Source organism: Falco cherrug, chromosome 18 (genome assembly GCF_023634085.1).
Source record: "Falco cherrug isolate bFalChe1 chromosome 18, bFalChe1.pri, whole genome shotgun sequence".
Taxonomy (NCBI): Eukaryota; Metazoa; Chordata; class Aves; order Falconiformes; family Falconidae; genus Falco; species Falco cherrug.
The window spans coordinates 7,197,405-7,219,479 of NC_073714.1; the positions used below are offsets into that span (position 1 = coordinate 7,197,405).

Below are 22,075 nucleotides of genomic sequence, written 5' to 3' on the forward strand. Positions count from 1 at the left end.
GGGTAGTAAACACCCTCGGCCGGAGCTGGGAGCGCTGCCCGGTGCCCCTGTGCGGTGGGGGGAGCAGCGGGGGACGCCCAGCACCCGGCGGAGCAGCCTGTGCCCCCTAAGAGACCCGTTCTCTTAGTCTAAAGTGCTTTCGATGCTGCGTCAGTGCTGGCTGGATTGCCCCGATCCCCCCGCCCCATCCCCGCTGCCTGGGCCGCAGCCCCCCGGCCACGCCCCAGCCCCATTACATGGCACCCACATCCCCCCAACCCTGTCACCTCTGCCAAAACCTGCCAGCACCTGGAGCCAGGACCCAGCCACCCGCCTGCCCGGGGAGGGGGAAACAGGGTGCTGGGTGCCTGGCCTTTGTCACCAGGCTGGGGACACAGGGATGCCTGCCGGGGGACCCTCCCAAAGGCACCCACCGTGCCCCCACCCCAGCAGTGCCTGGGATCAGCCTCAGTTCCCTCATGGCATCGCTCCTGGGGGTAGCGCTGGACTTTTTTTTGGGGGGGGGTCTGTCCCCCCCCCCAGCCTTGCTTACCACCCAGCAGCCCCCCGTGGCCGGGGACCCCCGTGGGAATTCAAAAATAAAGAGCTCTCTCTATGTACAGGGACCGGGGAGGGAAAGAGCAAAAGCGGAGTCCAAAGAACAACATCCACCACCAGCAACAGCGAAACGCCACAAGCACAGCCGGGACGGGGGTCGGGACCCCCCCCACCCCCCGCCACTGCCCCCCCCTTCCACCAGCTGGGAGACACACTCCCCCCAGGCGGAGACGGGCAGAGAGGGGGGGTCTGGCTGTGGGGTTGTCCCCCCCAGCCCCTCTGCCTGTGGCCGAGTGGCTGGGTTGGTTTTTGGGTGTGTGTTTGGGTTGGGGTTTGGTGGGGGTTTTTCTCCCCCCCCCCCCCCTTTTTTTTTTTTTTTTTTTTTCTTTTTTCTGTTTTCATCGTTTTGGCTTTTTTTTTTTTTTTTTTTTTTTGTCTTTTTGTTTTCTGCAAACACAGGCACTGGTGGGGGGAGGAGCAGGGGCCGGGGCGGAGGGGGGACAGGCATGCGGACGCGTGCTTCGGGGCCGCAGCTCCGGCTGCCGGCTCGGCTCCCATCGCCGTCTCCGTCGGGCTGGAACCAGGACAGCCACCACAAGCTCTGCGGGGATGGGGGACACCCTTGGTGAGCCAGAAGCAGGGCACCCCGCTCCCCCCAATCCCGCACTCACCTTCACTGGAGCGGGGCGACGGGGGCCCCCGAGCCATGGAAGTGGACGTTCTGCCACTTGCCGTCGCGGCGGTGCCAGACGCGGGTCTCCTCGGACTGGCTGGTGCGGGGCCGGCCCTGGGCATCGATGTACTGGGTGAGGCGGATGTAGGCGATGCAGGCGGCGTCCTCCCCGATGACGTGCACGTGGGGGTTCAGGATGGTCGTGTGGATGGGCTTGTTGTTCTTGGAGAGCACTGCGGGGGGGGGGCGTCAGCGGCGCGCAGGGCGAGGGGCAGGGGGGCTGGCAGGGCAGGCAGAGGGATGGCCGGGTAGGAACAGGGACGGGCAGGCGGACAGGGGGGCAGGCAGGCCAGGCAAGGCAGGCAGAGATGGGGAAGAGGCAGGACGAGCAGGGCAGCAGACAGCGACCAGACAGGGGACGGGCAGGGGGACAGGAAGGACAGGTAGGGTGGACGGACAGAGGGGCTGGGCAGGGGTGAGGCAGTTTGGATGGACGGACGGTCAGCGGGTGGCCAAGACTGCCTGGCAGGTGGGGGGTGGGGGTGGGGTGGGGGCAGGTAGGGCCAGATAAGGCATACAGGCAGGCGGGCAGGGCAGGGCTGTGGACAGGCAGGGCAGGAGGTGCCAGCTAGGTAGGCAGCCAGACAGGCTGGGCAGGCAGGGTGGGCAAGCAGGCAGAAAACAGCCGAGGGGGACAGGCAGGACAGGCAGAGGGACAGGTAGGATGGGGAGGGAGAAAGGCAGGGCAGGCAGGGCACAGGCAGGACAGCCGGGGTGGACAGGCAGGGGCAACAGGCAGGATGGATGGAGAAGAGATGGGCAGGGAGAAGCAGGGTGCAGGCAGGGTGCAGGCAGGGCACAGGCAGGGTGCAGGCAGGGCACAAGCAGGGCAAAGGCAGGGGGCATGCAGGGCAGGCAGGGGGCAGGCAGGGGGCAGGCAGGGCAGGCAGGGAGCAGGCAGGGGGCAGGCAGAGTGCAGGCAGAGCACAGGCAGGGCAGGCAAGGCACAAGCAGGGCAAAGGCAGGGGGCAGGCAGGGCAGGCAGGGGGCAGGCAGGGCGCGGGCAGGGCAGGCAGGGGGCAGGCAGAGTGCAGGCAGAGCACAGGCAGGGCAGGCAAGGCACAAGCAGGGCAAAGGCAGAGGTCAGGCAGGGTGCAGGCAGGGCACAGGCAGGGCAGGCAGGGCGCAGGCAGGACAGGCACTCACAGTTCTCGAAGTAGAAGCGGTGGAAGTCCATGCCCTCCACCAGGTTGCCCAGGGCCTCAGGCTCGAAGGAGGTGAGCCCAGGGTCGCAGATCTTCCTGCAAGGCAGTGGGTGAGCGGCAGCCCCGCCCCGCCCTGCCCCACCCCCCCAGCCCCACCCAACCCCGCCCACAGGACCCCACTCACGCATAAGCCTCGAAGTCCCCGTTGTTGACGGCCTCGATGAGCTGCTCCGTGATCTTGATGATCTCCTGCTTGCGGGCTGGGGGGGGATGGCCAGTGTCACTGCCCTGTCCCTGTCCCCGTGCCAGGGTCCCCTGGGGCGGAGCAGAGGGACTGGGGGGTGATGCAGGTGGGAGCGGGGGGGCTGAGGGGAGAGGGACAGACACGTTCTGTGGGGGTGAGTGGCCCGGACATTGGGATGGACACGGTGACATGGGACATGGGGAAGGGACACATGGGAGGGGGGCCACGGGGCCAGACAGGGACCATGGCGGGGGGTGGGGGGAACAGACAAACCATGGCAGGGACAGGCACAGGGACCATGGAGGGGGACAGCGACAGAGACCATGGGGACAGACACAGGGACCTCCACGCACCCAGGGTCCCCACAACTCTGCCACACCAGTATCAGCATCCCCACACCCAGGGGTCCTGTGCCCTCCCAGCATGCCCCAGTGCTGCCCAGTGCCATCCCAGTGCCCTCCCAGTGCCAGTTCAGCATGTTCCAGTGCTTCCCAGTGCATCCCAATGTTAACCCTGCATGCCCCACTATATCCCAGTGCCATTCCAGTGCATCCCAATACACCCAGTGCCATCCCACTCTGTCTCAGTGCCATTCCAGTGCATCCCGGTACCATCTCAATGTATTACAATAGATCCCAGTTCCATGTAAGTGATCACAACACATCCCAGTGCAATCCCATTGCATCCCAGTGTTCCTCCAGTGTGCTCCAATACATCCTAGTGCATCCCAGAGCCACCCCAGTGCATTTCAATATGCCCCAGTTCCATCCCAGTGCAATCCTACTGCATCCCAGTGACTCACCCGTACATTCCAGTGCATCCCACTACATCTCAGTTACAATCAGGTATGTTCCACTACCATTCCAGGGCATCCCAAAACATCTTAGTTTACACCAGTACATCTCAGGACCATCCCAGTCCATTTCAGTGCAGCCCAGTGCCAACCTACTGTATCCCAGTGCCCTTCCAGTGCATTCCAGTTCACCCCAGTTCCATCTCAGTGCATCCCAGTGTGCTCCAGTGCCATTTCAATGCAGCCCACTTCACTATATCCCGATGTCTCATTTCATCCTGACGCCACTCCAGTGCATCCCAGTGCCATTCTACTGCATCCCACTGCCACTCCAGTGCATTCCAATACAGACCAGTTCGACCCCAGTACACCCCAGTGCTATGCCAGATCATATCATTACACTCCCATTTGCCTCAGTGCATCCCAGTGACATCCCACTGCATCTCGGTGACAATCTACTGTGTCCCAGTGCTATTCCAGTGCATCCCAATACATCCCAGTTCCATTTCAGTGCGTTGCAGTACCATTCTACTGCTTCCCAGTGCATCCCAGTACCATTTTAGTGCATTCCAGTACACCTCAGTTCCATCCAGTGCATTACACTGCCATTCCAGTGCATCTCAGTTCATGCTGGTACCATCCCACTGTATCCCTGTGCATGCTGGAGCATCTCGGTGCCATCCCAGTCCATCTCAGTGCACCCTAATGCAGCTCAGTGCCATCCCAGAGCCATTCCAGAGCATCCCAGTGCCATCCTTAGGCTGTCCTTATGCCAATGCAGTGCATCCCAATACATCCCAGTTCCATCCCAGTTAACTCCAATGCATCCTAGTGCCATTCCAGAGCATCCCAGTGCATCCCTGTACCATTAAAGTGCACCCCAATGTGCCATGCCAGTGCACCCCAATGCATCCTGGTGCCATCTCATCCCATACCAGTGCCATCCCAATGTGTCCTATGCCAGTACAGTGGTGTCCCAGTCCATCCCAGTGCACCCCAGAGCATCTCACTGCCATCCCTGTGCCACTACAGTGTGTTCCAATGCATCCTGGTTTCATTCCAGTACAACCCAATGCACCCTGGTGCCTTGCCAGTGCATCCCAGCTCCATCCCAGTGCATCCCAGTGCTATCCCAGTGACATCTCAGTGCATCTGAGCGCATCCCAGTGCCATCCCAGTGCATCCCACTGCCACTCCATTACACTCTAATGCATCCTAGTGCCACCCTAGCACCATGCCAGTGCCATCCCAGTGCCATCAAATTGCATCCCAATGCCATCTCAGTGCATCCCAGTGCACCCCAATGCATCCTGGTGTCATCCCAGTGCATCCCAGCTCCATCCCAGTGCTGTCCCAGTGCAACCCAATGATGTCTCAGTGCACCCCAATGCATCCCAGTGCTATCTCAGTGCCATCAAATTGCATCCCAGTGCCATCTCAGTGCATCCCAGTGCACCCCAATGCATCCTGGTGCCATCCCAGTGCATCCCAGCTTCATCCCAGTGCTGTCCCAGTGCATCCCAGTGACCTCTCAGTGCACCCCAATGCATCCCAGCGCCATCCCAATGCATCCTGGTGCCATCCCAGTGCCATTCCAGTACACCCCAATGCATTCTACTGCCACCCTAGCGCCATCCCAGTTTCGTCAAATTGCATCTCAGTGCCATCTCAGTGGATCCTGGTGAAATCCCAGTGCATCCCAGCTCCATCCTAGTGCATTCCAGCACCCTTCCAGTGCATGTCCCAGTGCATCCCAGCTCTATTCCAGCACGCTCCCAGCGCACCCCAGTGCCATCCCAGTGCATTCCAGCTCCATCCCAGTGCATTCTAGCACCCTCCCAGTGCATCCCAGCTCCATCCTAGTGCATTCCAGCACCCTTCCAGTGCATGTCCCAGTGCATCCCAGCTCTATTCCAGCACGCTCCCAGTGCACCCCAGTGCCATCCCAGTGCATTCCAGCTCCATCCCAGTGCATTCTAGCACCCTCCCAGTGCATCCCAGTGCCATCCTAGTGCATCCCAGCACATTCCAGCACCCTCCCAGTGCATCCCAGTGCTAGCCCTGCTCTGCAGCCCTCCCGTCACCTTTTGTGTCCTCGTCCTCGATGGTGGTGTTGGTGCTATCGGACGACTCCTGCCAGCAGGACAGCGACGGTGCAGGGGGAGAGACACAAACAGAGAGGGTCAGAATCGGGCCCAGCCGGGGGCGGCGGGTGTGAGCCCGGCCGGGGCTCAGCAGGACCCCGGCGATGGCGGACGCCGTGGGGGGGAGCCCCCACCATCACTGCGCCCCGTGCGCGCTCCTCATCCGCTCCAGCGCCACGTCAGCCCCCTCCCCACCCTGCGCCATGGCTGATGCTGGGGGGAGGATGGAGGCGGAAAGCGGGGCCCCAAACGACCCCGAGGGCTAACGAACGCGGCGAGGCGCGAAGGGAAGGGAGGCAGCAATACCTTTATGCCGTCCGCAGGGTTATGAATTACAGTAGTTTGAGGCTCCTATGGGAGAAGGGAGAGAGACAGAGGCGGGGGGGGGGGGGGACGAAGCAAGAGCCCAGGGAGGGGGACAACGGAGGGGGAGGACGACGGAGCGAGAAGCACGCGGACGGGGGCGAAGAGAGACCCAGACCGGATTCGGGGAGGGGCAGAGGGGGGGGAGAGAAGCAGAGAGTCATTAGTCCAGCGAAAGCCAAATGGTTTAATTCACAGAAAGACGGAGGTGGGAGAGGCGGGGAAGGGGGCAGAGAGCAGGGAGAGAGGCGCAGCGAGACAGCCGAGGGAAAGCCGGCTGGGTTGTAGAGGGCAGTCCCGTGCCCGTGTCCTGCATCTGCTGTGCTGACCGGGCATCCCTGTGCCCGTGAACTCCACTCACTGTGCCAGCCGAGCATCCCTCTGCCGTGTCCCGCACTCGCTCCATGGGCTGGATACCCCTTTACTCACCCACAGTGTCCCACACTCGCTGGGCACCCCGGTGCCCGTGTCCCGCACTTGCTGTGCCGGCTGCACACCCCCGTGCCTGTGTCCACCAGCTGGGCATCATTGTGCCCATATCCTGCACTTAGTGCTCCAGCTGGGCACCCGCATGCCCGTGTCCTGCACGCACTGCGCCAGCCGAGCACCTCTGCACCCAGATCCTGCACTTGCTGTACCCACCACACATTCCCACGGCTGTACCCTGCGCTCACTGTGCCCGCTGGGCATCCCTGCGCCTGTATCCTGTGCTCACGGCACCCGCCAGACACGCTCGTGCCCGTACCCCGCACCCGCTGTGCCAGCTGGGTGGCGGTGGGCACCCCCGTGCCCGCATCCTGCACCCACCTTGCTGTCTGCATTGCCAGGGCATCCCCACGTCCTGCACCCGCTGCACCAGCCTGGCAGCCCTGTGCCGCATCCTGCACTTACCTCACCGCAGGATCACAGTCAGCAGCCCCATCCCTGGGCCAGTATCCTGCACCCACCGCATGATCCGCAGCACGGGGCACCGCCACACCCATAACATGCACCCCCCTGCACCCATCCTGCACCCACCTGCCGTCCCTGCGAGGGGCATCCTGCCTGCATCCTGCACCCCCCCTCCATCCTCATGACACCCCCATCTCCAGCAACCCCAGGGACAGCTGGACAGACAGACAGACGAGGCCAGGGCCGGGGGGGGGGGTGGGGCGCATGGCGATGGATGGGATGGGATGGTGGGATGGATGTGGCCAGGAGGGGGGACGACAGGGTGGGGGGCACCTACCAGCGCGGCAGGTGGGAGTGTCCCCTTGGGGCTGGTGACACCGGCGCTGCCTTTGGTGCTGTTGGTCTGGGGCTGGGGGGAGAGACAGGGGGCTCAGTGGCACGGGGGGGGGGGGCAGCCCCCCCGCGGCTCCCCCCCGCAGCCCCTCACCTTCACGCCGTCTGCCTTCTTGTTCAGTAAGCTCTTAGCTGCTGCGAAGGGGGAGAGAGTATCAGCAGCTGTCCCCTCCCTCGTGTGTGTGTCCCCCTGTCCCTCCCTCAGTGCTCCCCCCCTCCCCCCCGATGACCCACTGGGCGCCACCAGCACCCACCACCCAGGTGCTGCGGAGGGGAGACACGCTGGGAGGGGAAGGTCCCCAACCTGGGGGTGTCCCCAACCTAGCGGGGGTGTCCCCAACCTGGGGATGTCCCCATCCTGGGGGTGTCCCCAGCCTGAGGGGAGGGTCCCCAACCTGGGGGACACACACATGAGCTGTGGGGGGTCCCATCCTGGTGGCCCCCGCAGAGGGGGGCCAGGGCTGGCTTACCTTGGAGAAATGCAGAGAGGAAAGCAAGAGAGAGCAGGGGAGGGGGGGAGGGGATGAGAGAGAAACGTGTGGAAAAAGGAGGAAAAAGGGACAAACATAAAAAAAAAAAACAAAACATAAAAAAGATATTTGAGTCGGGGGGGGGGGCGGCCTCCTGTGCCCCACCCAGTGCCATTCTGGAGGGGGACGAGGACGGGGGCTGGGGGAGCATCTGTCACTCCTGTCGTATTCTCTGGCCAGCGGGGGGGACAGGGACATGGCAGGGGGGCACAACTGGCGGTGGTGGGGGTGTCACCTCAAGCATCCTTGTCACATCTCTGAACTCGAGGACCCCCTTGCTAGCGTCACAGCGGGGGGGGGCGCTGTGCAAATCCGGTGACAGCTGGGTGGCATGGATCAGCACCCACTGTTGGGGGGGGTGGGGGGGAAATGGGGGGGGAGGGGACACCCCTGCCCCCCCCGTGGACCCATGTCCCTACAGAGGTCCCTGGCAGGGTGTCCCCAAGGGTCCCGGTCCCTCCTCCGAAAGCAGGCGGGCGCTGAGAGGTGGGGGTTTAAACCAGAGCCGAATTAGGGGGGGTCGGAGGGGGGTTTCCCCGGCTCGGGGGGGGGGGGCCGCTGTAGCCCTGGGGGTGGGGGCATGGTTTAAGACCCGCCGAGTGTTTCGCGGTGCCACGAACACTGGCTACAGCTCTCGGGAAGCCGTGAGGGAGGAACGTGCGAGAGGGCATGCAGGGGGGCATGCAGGGCGGGGGGGGGCACATGCTGGGGGTGTGCGCGAGGGGCAGACACAGGGGGGGCCACGGGGGGACCACAGGGCATGCAGCTGGTTTGCCCCCCTCCATGCACAAGCGTGCCCCCTCTGTGTGCAGGGGCTGGGGGGCAGTGCCGTGGGGTGGGAGCAATGGGGAGGGCACCCCGAAATTATCTCCCCCTGCCCCAGCTCCCCATTGCTGACCCAGGTGGGGGTCCCCTGGGGGTGCCACCACAGTGTGTCATCCTCCCCCCAGGGACCACTGGCCCAGAGCAGGGCACAAGCACCCAAGCAACCCCCCCGGGAATGGGGGTCAAGCACTGCAGGGGGGTGGGGGGGCGCAGACTCCCCCCCCGGCGCCAACCGGGGGGTGATAGCGGCAGGGGGAGACAGTGGCATCACTCGGTCCCCACGGGGAAGGGGAGAGGCTGGGGGGGTGCAGGACGGGGGGAGGCAATGCGGGGGGTCCATGCATGCGCTCCGATTTCCGAGGAGGGCACCCGAAACCCGTTGGGGGGGGGGGGGGGAGGTGTGAGGAAGAGGACGGTTGGGGGGACGGGACATGGGGACAAAGGATCTGGGGCGGGGAGATGGGGGGGACACAGAAACCAAGCAGGGCCGGGGGGGCCGGGGGGGCCCTTTGCGGATGCGTCTACCTTGTTCCACCAGCCCCAGGGGGGCCCCGGCGGCGGCCGCCGACATGGTCGGAGGAGCGGTGGTCTGTCTGCCCACTGCGGGCAGGAGCCGCAGCAGAGAGAGAGAGAGAGAGGAGAGAAGGGAGCAGAGCTCCTGTTAGGGGGAAGGGGCAGGTGGGCGGGGGGGGGGGCGCTGCAGCCAAGACCCCCACCTTCCCACCCTTCCACCCCCCAACAGCAAGCCCTGGGGTGCCCATTACCCCGGCCTCAGGCCTGGGGGTGGCTCGTGTTGCTCCGTCCCCTCCCACCGTGTCCCCCCCCCCGCCAGCCACCGGAGTCGGCGGGGGGGGGGGGACACGGGGACCCGGCACTACCTGCTGCTGTGTGCGTGGGGCGGGGGGGGGGGCGGATCCTGCCCCCCCCTTGGCTAATGCACGCCCCCGTCCTCGCCGACAGGGAAAAAATGGGGGGGGGGTTAAGGGGGGGGAGGGGGAGAAAGAGAGAAAGACAGTGACAGAGAGAGGGGGAGGGGGGCACCGGCCTCGGCGGGGGCTGCGGGCGGGGGGGCTGTGGCCCCCGGGCCCCCCCAGCCAGCGGGAGCCCCTCCTTACCTGAGAAGTTCCTGGTGGCCAACATGGTGGTGAGGATGGCGCCCTGCAAGGAAGGGGGCAGGATGAGTTGGGGTGGGGGGTGGGGGGGTGGGGGGTGGGGGGCGGGCTGTGTGCAGGATGAGGATGGGGGTGATGATGGGATGGGGAGGGTGGGGCAGGGGGTGCAGGATGAGGCTGGGGCAGGGGTGATGGGATGGGGGGGCAGTGGGGCAGGTGGGGCAGGATGAGGATGGGAGGTGATAGGATGGGGGGGCAATGAGTGCAGGATGAGGCCGGGGGGCATGATGGGATGGGGGGGCAGTGCGGCAGGGGGTGCATGATGAGGCTGGGGTGGGGGTGATGGGATGGGGGGGCAGGGGTGCAGGATAGGGCCATGGCATGGTGTGACATGCCAGGCAGGACAGGATGGGACCATGGCACGGGGCACCACACTGGGCACGACCAGGGTGAGACCGTGGTGCTGGGAAACCTGCCGGGCAGGGGCAGGCTGGGGCCGTGCCGCGCTGGGTATCACTGGGACGGGCCCACGGCCCGTGGCAGAGCAGCCGGCATGGCCAGCGTGACACCATGCCACAGCAGGCACAGCCACAGGGGACCATCCCACATAGCAAAGCACCAGGCATGGGGCCAGGATGGGGCCACAGCACCACTGGGACAGGGCTGTGCCCCGTGGGAAAGCACGAGGGCGCTGCCAGGATGGGACCACGCCAGGCAGGGAAGCACCGGGATGGCAGCAGGGGGTAGCTGGGATGGGGGATGGGACCGTGCTGCACCGGGCGCTGGCTGTGAGCACATGGCCCCAGCATGGGCACAGTGGCTGCTGTGCTGGGGGGAAGCACCGGGCACGGATCCAGCCCACGCTGTCCCTTGAGGATCCCTCACCTTGAGCTTCCTCCGGGCGTTGAACTTTTTCAGACATTCTACCGTCTCCTGCCTGTGCATCATGGAGGCCACGGTCGAGCGTTGCTGTGGGGGACAACGGGGTCAGCGCCCGGCGCCAGGGGCCACACCGGGGGGACACGGAGCAGGGACAGCACTTACGCAGACCCACGGGTGCTTGAGGGCTTCGTGGGCTGTGATGCGCTTGGCAGGGTTGATGGTCAGCATCTGGTTGATGAGGTTTTTCGCTTCGGGGGTGACCGTGTCCCACTCAGGCGAAGGGAACTGGGGAGGGGTGGGGACACGGGGGTGATGGCTGGGGAGAGTAGCCTTGCCAAGAGAGTCCCCTTGCCAAGTCCCTGGGCAGCCACCAGAGATGTGGCCCAAAGCCATCCCCCAGGCTCTGCCTGGTGATGATTAGCTGTAGTGTCCCTCAGTAGGTTCCAGAGTTAACGGGCCACCCGGCTGCAGTGCAGGGGGGGCCTGGCACCGGGGACTTACGTCATAGGCACCAGCCTTGATCTGTTGGTAGAGTTTGTGCTGGTCCTCATCCCAAAATGGGGGGTACCCCACCAGCAAGATGTACAGGATGACACCTGGGTGAGGGAGAGCAGAGTCAGGGCTAGGGGAACAGGGACCTCCCCGCGGCTCCCTCCAGCCCTGCCCAGGGACAGCAGTGTCCCCAGGTCAGCCTGTCCCCATGTTCCCCGCGGCAGCATCCAGACACCCAGCAGAGCACAGCACAGCCGGGGCACACAGCCCAGGGTGGGGACAGGACCAGGATGGGGACATGGATGAGGACTGGGCTGGGGCTGGGACAGGAACTAGGATGGGACCAGCATAGAACTGGGATGGGGAAGAGGATGATACTGGCATGGGACTGGGATGCAACTGGGACGGAGCCAGGAAAGGGGCAGGAAGGGATGGGGGAGGGGACCGAGGTGGGGGGCCGGCGGGGCCGGGCTCTTACCACATGCCCAGATGTCCACGGGTTTGCCATAGGCCTCTTTGCGCAGGACTTCGGGGGAGAGGTAGCCCGGCGTGCCCGCAAAGCCTGGGGTGGAGATGGCAGGAGCTGAGCCGAGCCGTGGCGGGCGGGAGGGGGTGGGCAGGGGCAGGGGCAGGGTGGGCGTGAGGCAGCGGGCAGTGGACACGGGGCTGGGGCACAGCCACAGGGCAGCGGTGTGCTGGGCACGGGGTGGGGATGCGGTGGGGATGGGGCTGGATGCGGTGGGCACGGGGGAGGGACATGGTGGGCATGGGGCAGGGCATGGGGGGCATGGGGCAGGATGTGGTGGGCACGGGGAAGGGCACAGTGGGCACGGGGAAGGGCGCGCTGGGCTGGACACGGTGGGCATGGGGCAGGGTGCGGTAGGTAGGACACAGTGGGCATAGGGCAGGGCATAGTAGGCAGGACACGGTGGGCACAGGGAGGACGCGGTGGGCACAGGGAGGACATGGTGCCAGGACGTGGTGGGCAGGACATGGTGGGCACAGGGCAGGACGCGGTGGGCATGGGGCAGAGCGTGGTGGGTAGGAAGCGGTGGGCACAGGGAGGGCACGGTGGGCACAGGGAGGATGCAGTGGGCATGGGGCAGGACGCGGTGGGCAGGATGCAGTGGGCACGGGGCAGGGCATGGTGGGTAAGAAGCGGTGGGCATGGGGCAGGACACGGTGGGCGGGACGCAGGGAGCAGTGGGTAGGAAGCGGTGGGCACGGGGAGGGCACGGTGGGCACAGGGAGGACGCAGTGGGCACAGGGAGGGCACGGTGGGCACGGGGCAGGACACGGTGGGCAGGAAGCGGTGGGCACGGGGAGGGCGCGGTGGGCACGGGGATGCAGCGGCACTCACCGAACCAGGCCTGCTGATCCCCCTGCACCTCGATGGCGAGGCCGAAGTCTGCCAGCTTCACCGCTGCCCCTTTGCACTTGCTGGCCAGGAGCAGGTTCTCCGGCTGCCACGGCAGCAGCGGGCACAGGGTGGCGAGGGGAGAGGGGACACCAGAGGGGGAGCAGAGGGGGCTTTGCCGCCGCCATCAAGCGGGTGCTGCCCACCTGCCTGTCCCCGTGCCGAGTGCTGGGGGGTGCCTGGGTGGCAGTCCCCCTGCCGTCCCTACGGTGCCACCATGTCACCCCTGGCCTCACCCCGGCATCGCCCCGCAGCCCTGCAGCCTCAGGGCCATGTCCCACCTCAGAGCCAGCCCCGAGCACCCCCCAGCCCCACATCCCACCTGGCTCACGCCCGCCCCCAGCACCCCAACGGGGGTTGTGTGCGTGAGCGGGGGGGGTCACAGTGAGCACCTGGCTCAGTGCGGGAGGTCGCCGTGCCTGGGGAGTCACGTGCACCTCCAGAAAGGGGAGATGGCAGGTGGAGGCACCCAGAGCAGAGGGGACACCGCCAGCCCCACGGGGAGCTCAGTGACACACACCCCAGGACATGGGAGCTTGAGGACCCACAAAGCTGCCCACCCCCCCACCCCCCCGCCCCATATGTGGGGACACAGGGAAAGACCTGGGGAGGGGGGGAGAAGCACCCTGTGCAGACAGGTGGACGGGGGGGGCACTCACCTTGAGGTCCCTGTGGACGACCCCCATTTGGTGACAGTGGAGGACGGCCTCCAGGATCTGCTGGATGCAGTGGCTGCACGCAAACGTCAGAGGGGGGCGTCAGGGGCATGCTGCCCCCCCCCCCGCCACCTCCCACACCCCCCTGTCAGGGCCACCTGGGACCTGCGCCCCCTCCAAATCAGCCCCTGCCCCGCTGCCAGCCGCCCGCTGCGCCCTGGGAGGGACTCTACAAAAACAAGCCGTGATCTCATACTGGGGGGTGTGCTGAGCTTGGCACCACCCCTGTGCCCCTGCTTGGGGGGGTCACCCCGGGGGGGGGACACTGCCTTGGAGGGAGGTCACCCCTGGGTGCCCATCAGGGGGTGCTCCCATCCTGGCATGGAGCCATGGGGGTCACCCTAATGGTGCTGCTGTGCCCCCTCGCTGGCCATGGGGACCCCCCCCAGCCCTGCTGCTGCCTGGACACTGGGGTCCCCCAGACAGGACTCACGGGGGGGACAGGGGGGTGCGGGGAGGGCGGATGGAGACAAGACAAGAAAGAAAGAAGGAAGGAGCAGGGGGATGAGAGGCTGAAATGGGGGTGAAGTGAGGGGCCCCTGCCCGGCTGGGGGTGCTGGGGCGTGTGTGTGTGTGGGGTACCTCCCTGCAAGGGTGGGGCAAAAAATTTGGGGGGAGGGGGGGCAGAAAAAGGAGGGAGGAGAGAGCCCCAAAGCGGGGTCCCAGCAAGGGGAGCGGGGGGCCGGGAAGCGGGATGCTCCGGCGGGTGGGGGCAGCGCAGGGGCACGGCCCCCGCCGCCCCCCCCCCCCATTATACTGACCTGTGGCTCCCTCTGCACAGGGGCAAAGTGATGGGTGGGAGAAACGCGTGCTAATAGCTCATGGACACAGTGACTGCAAAACAAAACGGGGGGCGGGGGGCGGGGGGCGGGAGTGGGGGCAGGGTGGGGATAAGGGGGTGAGGGGGCAGGATGGAGAGGAATGGGGTGGGAGTAGGGGGTAGGATGGGGGGTGGGGGGGAGGATACAGAGGCAGGAGGGAGAAGGACAGAGGGGCAGGTTGGGGGGCGGGGGGGGGGGGCAAGGAGGCAGGTCAGGGGCAGGTGGGGGGCAGGAGGCAAAACACAGGGAAGGGGGTGCCGGGGGGCAGCAAGCAGGGGGGCAGCGGTGGGACGGACAGACACACAGACGGACACACGGACACGCAGAGCCCAAGTGAGGTGTGATGGGAGACAGGGGGGTGGGGGGGGGTGGGGGGGGTGGGGGGGGAGGACAGGAGGGACGGACAGAGGGCAGAGGGAAGGGCACGGGGAGGGGGGACGGGGGGGTGGAGATGGGGGGAACGAGAGAGGGGGAGAAACAATGTTGTGAAAGCCCAGAGACCACGGGGACGGGCACACGGTGGGCACACAGGGTGCTGGGGGCTCACTACAGGCACGGGGGGGGCCCTGGGGGCCCCCCACCCGCCACCAGCCCCCCTGGCACATCATGACAGCACCAGGCCTCAGCGGCGGGGGTTGGTGGTGGGAGCATGGGGTGAGGGGGGGATGTGGGGGGGCCCCACTGATCACCCGGCAGCAGGATGGAAGTTGGTGGGGGGTTACAGTAAGGGGGTGGGCACCTCCCACCCACTCAGCTCCCCCCCCTGCCTGCCTTGCTGGAGCTGCCCCATCCCTGAAGCCCCCCCGGGGGATGGGGGGGGCACTGGGGGGGCTGGGGGGTGTCCAGGGGACTTTGGGGGGGGGGGGGCGGGGGGAGACATGGGGGCTCACCTGGCATCAGCTTCGCTGTAGTACTCCCGTGCCACGATGTCCTCAAAGAGCTCGCCGCCGGTCACCCTGCAACGCAGCCGGGGCACCGCGTCACCCTGGGACCCTGATGCCTGGGCACCCCGACCCCCCCGGGACCCCTCGATCCCCCCTGACCCCCCCAGCTGCACTCACAGGTCGAAGACGAGGTAATGGAAACCCTCCTCTGAGATGCTGTCATGGAGCCGCACTGCAGGGACAGGACAGGGACAGGGATGGGGACAGGGACAGGCTCAGCCTCGGCCCCAGGAGCCCACGGGCCCCGGGCAGCCGCCACGTCTGTCACACGTGTGTCCATGTCATGCAGCCCTCACATCTGCACCCAGTGTGTCACCGGGGGAGGCACCCAGCAGGACCCCAGGGGTAGGACCCCACCTGTCACCAGGGTGACACCCAGCATGTCCCAGGGGGCACCCAGCGTGTCCCTGGGTGGCAGACAGCACACCCCTGTGGTGGCACCCAGCGTGTCCCAGGACCCCAGGGGGGCACCCAGTGTGTCGCTGGGGTGGCACCCAGCAGGACCCCACATGTCCCCAGGGTGGCACGCCCTCATGGTGGCACCCAGCGTGTCCCTGGGGTGGCACCTAGCAGGACCCCAGGGGTGACACCCCACACGTCCTCAGGTGGGCACCCAGCACATCCCAGGGTGGCACCCTGCGCACCCCCATGGTGCCTGTCCCCAGGGTGGTCCGGGCCAGGCACCACTCACCGATGTTGGAGTGCTTCAGCAGCCGGCAGATGCGGGCCTCCCGCTCCAGCTTCTGGTGGTCTGGGGGGACAGGGGTCAGCCAGCTCCCCGCCCCCCATCCCCCACCCCGGGGCCCCCCAGCCCCACCCGCGCCACAGGGGGTCCCTCTCCCCAGCCCTGTCCCCAGCCCGAGGAGCCTGCAGGTGCCCGCTCGTGCGTGCACATGGCTCTGTGGGTGGGTGCGCACAGCTGTGCAGGTGCGTGTGGGTGTGCATGCGTGTGTCACTGTGCATGCATGTGCCGGCGTGTACCAGGGCACACGAGTGTGTGGGTGTGCACCTGTGGGCACGTGCACCTGTGTGCGGGTTTGCATGTGTGTGCACACATGTGGGTGCATGGGTGTGTGGGTGTGCGCAGATGTGTACACACATGTGTACGCAACTGCGCATGTGTGTATGCACATTTGTGTGGTTGTGCATGTATGGATGTGTGCGTATGTGCCTGTGGGTGTGCAAACACGTGTGGTTGTATGTGTGTGTGCTTGTGCCCATGTGTGTGTGGGGGGTGTGGTTGTGCATGCGTTGTGGGTGTGGATGTATGTGTGGTGTCCCTGTCCCTGTGGGGGGTAGTACGTGTAGGTGTGCAGGTGTGCAGGTGTGCCTGCGCGTGCGGGTGTGCCTGTGGGCGGCTGTACCCATGTGCACGTGCACCTGTGTGTGCCACTGTCCCAGCTTGCGGCAGTACAACATGTGTGTGCAGCTGTACATCCATGCGGTTGTACCTGTGTGCATGGGTGCACCTTTGTGCACAGCTGTACCCACGTGTGCCACTGCACCCACATGTGACTGCACCTGTGTGCAACTGTACATCCATGAGGCTGCGCTCATGCGTGCAGCTGCACCTGTGTGTAGCTGTACACGTGTGTACATGTGTTTGCCACTGTATGAGTGTATGTGTGTAGTGGTACCTGTGTGTGTAGTTGTACCTGTGTGTGTACTGTGGTGTGCAGCTGTACCTGCGTGCATGGCAGTATCTGTGTGTGCAGGTGTACCTACAGGTGATGCTGTACCTATGTGTGGCTGTAGCTGTGTCTGCAGCTGTACATCCATGCAGCTGCACCTGTTTGCAGCTGTACACATGCGTACCTGTGACTGCCAGTGTACGAGCGCACGGCTGTACCTGTGTGTACGTACCAGGGGGTGCAGCTGTACCTGTATGTCTGTACATACATGCGTATCAGGGCGTGTGGCTGTACCTCTGTGTGTGTGTGTGATGTGTGTGTGTCAGGATATGCAGCTGTATCTGTGTGTGTGTGAGGGCGTGTGGCTGTAGCTGTGTTTGTGTACATGTCTATCAGGGCATGTGGCTGTACCTGTCCACGTGCACACACGTGTGTACAGGGCATGCAGCTGTACCTCTGTGTGTATGTGTCTGTGTGTATCAGGTTGTGTGCCTCTACCTGTCTGTGCATGTGTGTGTGTCAGGGTGTGTGTGTGTCAGGGTGTGTGGCTGTAACACTCTGTATGTGTGTGTGTGTGCGCGCACATGCGTGTGTGTGTGTGTGAGCAGGGAAGGGCTGTGCCAGGCGGGGTGTGCACCTGCTCACAACCCCCCCCACCTGTGTGTATGTACACACACGTGTATAGCAATCACACACATCCCCCACCTGCACACACATGTGCACACACCCCCATGTACAGCGTGCACAGGCACCCCCATGCACACTGTACTCAGAGCAAACACCTGTGCACATGCACACACACTCATGGCCAAGGTACATACACGTGTGTACACAGAGTACACCCCCATGCACTCAGTGCAACCATGTGCTGCCTGCTCACACGTGTGCACACCCCCACACCCATGTACACTGTGCACACACACCCCTCGCACAGGGTCACACACACACTGCTGAGGGGTGCACACACCCTGTGGCCCAGTACAGGCACACATGCATATGCCCTGCTCACACCTGTGCACACACATACACCCCCGCACATGCAGTGCACACACCTGTATACACACTGCACACATGCACTGCTGACATCTGCACACACAGCCACAAACCCACTGACACAGCGCGCGCACACTCTGCCTGCTCACAGCCCTGCACACACACCTGTGTGAGCACACACTCGTGCACCCCGCACTGCTTACATGTGCACACCCTCATGTACACACATATGTGCACACACATGTGCCTGCACACATCCATGAACACATACGTGCACATCACACACCACACACACCTGCGCATGCACACACCCCATGTACACATCACGCACACACCTGTGTGCACACACATGCACACATAGAGCTCACACTGTTGCACGCACACACTTGTGCACACACACACTGCACACACCCCATGTACACATCACACACAGCTCACACTTGTGCAAGCATGCACACACCCCCAGCACACACCTATGCACACATACACATGTACACGTTGGACATGCACTGCACACATCTGTGCGCACACATACCCATGCACACGCACTGCTCACACCTGTGTGTACACACACTGCTCACAGCTGCGCGCACACAGACCCCTTTGCACAAAGCACATGCATATACACACGTCTGTGCATGCACACACGCAAAGAGCTGCTCATGCATGTGCACACCCTAGGGCACACCACGGCTGCTGCGGGGCTCCGAGGGGCACCCTGGGGCTGGGGGGGGGCGTCCCACAGGGTAGCAGGAGGGAGTGGGAAGAGGCAGAGCTGGATCCAGCCCCCGTGGAGCCCCCCCCACCCCAAGCATCGTGCGTACCGCGGGTGTCACGGGCACCATGGGTGTTACCATGGGCACCCGGGTGGCCGGGCTGGGGGTGGCCCCGGGGTGGGTGCCGGGGGGTCGCTGGGGGGTCCTACCTCTGGCAGAGAGCTTTTTGGTGTTGATGATCTTGGCGGCGTACTCATGGCCAGTGCAGAGCTTGACGCAGCGCCGGACCACCGAGAAAGCCCCCCTGGGGAGGGCGGGGGGGACAGGCTCAGTGCCCCCCGCCTGTCTCAGCCCCCCCCCCCGAAACCAGGCACGGGTGGGCTCCCACCCCGTGACTCAGCACCCCGGGGCCAGGGACTGCACCGGCCGTGACTCAGCACCCGCGGGGTGAACCCCGACACCGGGGGAGCCCCGATGCCAGTTGGCCCCCACCCCAGGCACGCTGGGGGCCTGCGGATGGGGGTGCTGGGGGGTGCCAGGTGGTGGGGGTGGGCTCGGGGGGGTGAGCGCCTCGGGGGGGCCTGGGACCAGCATCACGGAGGGGGTCGTGGGAAGGATCCGGCACCGGCAGCCCGTTGCCATGGGGACGGCGGGTGGCCCGGATGGCGGCAGTGGCCATGGTGGTGGCGGAGGTGGTAGCGATGGTGGCAGCGGTAGCAGCGGGCACAGGGCCCGGCTGCGGGCCCAGTGGGGCTCGGGGAGCCAGTGGCCACCGGCAATCCCGGGGACAGGGACAGTGTGGTCATACTCACACTGGGCAGGGACACCCACTCGCCTGCAGCCCCCTCAAGCGCCACCACCACCTGTCCCCCTCCCAGGACCAACATTCCTGCCTGTCCCTGCCTGCCGGAGTCCCCAGGGCAGCAGGTGCTCAGCAGCACCCACGCTCGAGGGGTCAGGGCAGCGTCTGGGGTGGCACCAAGGAACCCCCTCAGGGGACAGCCCCCAGTGCTGGGCTGGGGTCACGGCAGAGCCTGGCAGCACCCCCGTGCCAGTAGCACCCCTGTGCCGCCACACCAAGGGTCCTGCGGGGGACACGTGGGCCCCAGGAGGTTGGGGGCCAGGTGCTCCCCTGCCACCACACCAGGTCCCCATGTCCTGGGGCACCGAGGGCCCCACACTGGCCCAGACAGTGAGGACCCTGCCACCACTGGCGGATGGGGGGATCCCCTCTGGCCTTGCACCCCCCGGCCACCCCATCCCCTCCCACGTGGCCCCGGGGACAGGGGGACACAGTGGGTGCCAGCTCCTGTAGGAGGGACGACTGCCATTTGCTGTGCCCCCCCGCCCTGTGCCTCAGTTTCCCCACCGGCCGTGGGCAGATGTCCCTGGCAAGCCGGGCACGGGGGGAGACACGCACAGTGGCTGGTGGGTGACATGGAGGGATGGGGGGATCTGCGTTGCCATGGCAATCAGGACAGGCTGGATTTGGGGGAAAGTGAGGGAATAGCCCCTGATGTCACCACATCTCCCCCCACCCTACCCCCCCAGGTACCCCCAAAGGGACCACATCTATCCCTGCAAAATGTCCCCCGGCTATGGGGGGCGTACCTTCTGCCCCGACAAGGTCTGCCCCCACATGCCCCACCCCCCCAGTTTTACTCCCTCCGGTCTGCATGGGGGTCCAGGGGATCTGCCCCCGCCCCATGGCCTTCGGGTCAAATTAGCCCCCACCCCAAACGAGTTTCTCCTCAGATCCCCCCAACACACATCCCGGGGGGGGTCATGGATGGAGGGGTGGCTGGGGAGGTGGAAGGATGGGGGTGGGAGGGGCAGGGGGGACCTGGGGATCTTTAAGGACTACGGGTCCAGAAGGGCTGGCATCTATAAGGACCGGTGGCTGGGGGAGGGGGCAGCAGATCTGGGGAGTTATATAAGGCCCAAAGGGGTCTAACGGGGGCTGGGGGCTGAGAAGGGGCTATAAGGACCAGAGGGGAGACATGGATGGGTCTATAGCAACGGGGGGCGCAGAGAGATTGGGAGATCCATAGGGGTGGGGGGCAAGGGGGCCTGGAGGATGGGGGGGGTCTGAAAGGAGCAGGTGCCTATAAGTACTCAAGGACAGGCTGGAGGATGAGGGATGGCTATAGGGACTGGGGGGTGTAGGGGCTTCAGGCGGGGGCGTCTGTCAGGATTGAGGGGGTCTGGGAGGTCTGTAAGGACTGGTGCGGCTGTAAGGGCTCGGGGCGGGGGTGCGGGTATCAGTAAGGGCTTCGGAGGGGTCTGGAGGGATGGGGGTCTATAAGGACTGGGGCGGCTCTAAGGACCAGAGGATCTTCAGAGATGGGGGTGTGCGTGTGTGTGTGTGTCTGTGAGGACGAGGGGGTCTGTAGGAGCAAGGGAGGGCTGTAAAGACTGGAGGGGGGGGGGGGCTGTAGAAGCCAGGGGCGGGATCGGGAGTGCTGGGGGATCTATAAGGACTGGGGGGCCAGGAGACATGGAGAAGGGGGTCTGTAGAGATGAGGGTCCATAGGGTCAAGGGTGGCTATAAGGACTGGGAGCATCTATAGGGCTGGATGATTGGGGACCGGGGCGCGGGGGGGGGGGGGGCGCGAAAAATGGAAGGATTGGGGGGGTCTGGGGTGATTGGGGCATAGTTAAGGACTGGAGGGGGGTTGTCAGGAAAGATCAGGGGGGCCTGTAAGGATGGGGGGGTCCCTGGGGAACAAGGGGGCTGCAGGGACTGGGGGGTCCATGGGGACGGGGGTTACGTGGAGGAACTTGGGGTCCGGGCGGCCCCGGGGGCTGTAAGGCCCCGAGGGTCCCTGCGGCTGGGGCGGGGAGGGGAGATGCTGGGGGGCAGGCACCGGACCGGCGGGGGCCGGTATTGGGGGGGGGGGGGGGGGCAGGGCCAGTACCGGGGGGAGGGCAGTACGGGGCGGGGGGGGGGGGGGGGGCAGCCGGGGGGGGGGGGGGCTGGGCAGGGCCGGTAAAGGGGGGGGGGGCGGCGGAGGCGGTGGGGGAGCCGGTCCCGGGTGCCCCGTCCCGCGGAGGAAGGGGGGATGCGTCACGTCTGCACCGAGCAGCGGCCGGAGCCCCGGCCAGCGCCCCCCGCCCCCGCCGCCCCCCGCGCTCCGCCCACGGCCGGTGCCGTGCCCGTGCCCGGTGCCGGTGCCGGTGCCGGTGCCGGCGGCCCTTACTTGCCGATCTCCTCGTAGAGCTGGTACTCGTCGGTGAAGCGGGTGCAGGGCACGGTGGTGGCCATGCTGCCGCCGCGCCGCGCCGCAATGAGCCGCCCCGGCACCGGCTCCGCTCCGGCTCCGGCTCCGCCTGGCGCGGGGGGGGCGGGAGGAGGCGCTGCCGGGCCGGGGGAGGCACCGGCCGGGGGAGGCACCAGTCCGGGACAGCCCCCGCCGCCCCCCATCCCCCCCCCCCCGCGGCTGGGATCCCCCCCACCCCCGGGGCACCCGCCGCCTCGGACCTGCCCCCGCGCCAGGGACCACCCCCCCACTCGTCGCCACGCGCGCCCCCCCCCAACCCCCCGGGGCTGGACCCCCGGTACCCCGCGGGGATCCCCCTCTCCCCAGTGGCTCCAGGGCCAGACCACCCCCCTGCGACCCCTTTATCTCAAATGCCCCGCGGGTGGAGGGACCCATGTCCCCCGTGTGTTGTGTGTCCTCCCCAAAAAAAGGTCCCATACCCAGACCCGTCTCCCTGATTCCCCCCTCCCAAAATCCCCGTATCTAGACCCCC

The 22,075-nt window shown here is 65.8% G+C and overlaps 1 protein-coding gene across 7 annotated transcripts; it reads right to left on the minus strand.

Annotated features, from left to right (window-relative positions):
• Nucleotides 1–985: 985 nt before the first annotated feature.
• CAMK2B (calcium/calmodulin dependent protein kinase II beta) lies at nucleotides 986–21,674 on the minus strand. 7 transcript variants are annotated; one of them, XM_055696366.1, is made up of 21 exons: nucleotides 21,523–21,674; nucleotides 18,532–18,626; nucleotides 15,674–15,733; nucleotides 15,100–15,154; nucleotides 14,929–14,994; nucleotides 13,161–13,233; nucleotides 12,445–12,547; nucleotides 11,563–11,646; nucleotides 11,094–11,188; nucleotides 10,755–10,877; nucleotides 10,596–10,679; nucleotides 9,714–9,756; nucleotides 9,124–9,198; nucleotides 7,338–7,375; nucleotides 7,188–7,259; nucleotides 5,903–5,947; nucleotides 5,537–5,585; nucleotides 2,600–2,675; nucleotides 2,417–2,511; nucleotides 1,209–1,443; nucleotides 986–1,138 (listed from the first exon to the last, which is right to left on the minus strand). In XM_055696366.1, the coding sequence occupies exons 1-20, from the start codon at nucleotides 21,585–21,587 to the stop codon at nucleotides 1,211–1,213; spliced, it is 1,629 nt and encodes a 542-aa protein (XP_055552341.1). In that variant the 5' UTR covers nucleotides 21,588–21,674; the 3' UTR covers nucleotides 986–1,138; nucleotides 1,209–1,210. The 7 variants fall into 7 exon arrangements, with proteins under 7 accessions (XP_055552341.1, XP_055552340.1, XP_055552344.1 ...); XM_055696365.1 differs by having other exon boundaries at nucleotides 7,338–7,378; XM_055696369.1 differs by lacking the exon at nucleotides 9,124–9,198 and having other exon boundaries at nucleotides 7,338–7,378.
• Between the last annotated feature and the right edge of the window lie 401 nt (nucleotides 21,675–22,075).

Excerpts from the sequence above, each read along its gene's own strand:
- CAMK2B (XM_055696365.1), bottom strand. The coding sequence starts at position 21,587 with ATGGCCACCACCGTGCCCTGCACCCGCTTCACCGACGAGTACCAGCTC. Across the intron at positions 9,757-10,595 it reads ACGCCCGGAGGAAGCTCAAG|GGCGCCATCCTCACCACCAT; the intron begins GTGAGGGATCCT and ends CCTTCCTTGCAG. Across the intron at positions 5,948-7,187 it reads CACTCCCACCTGCCGCGCTG|GAGCCTCAAACTACTGTAAT; the intron begins GTAGGTGCCCCC and ends CTTCTCCCATAG.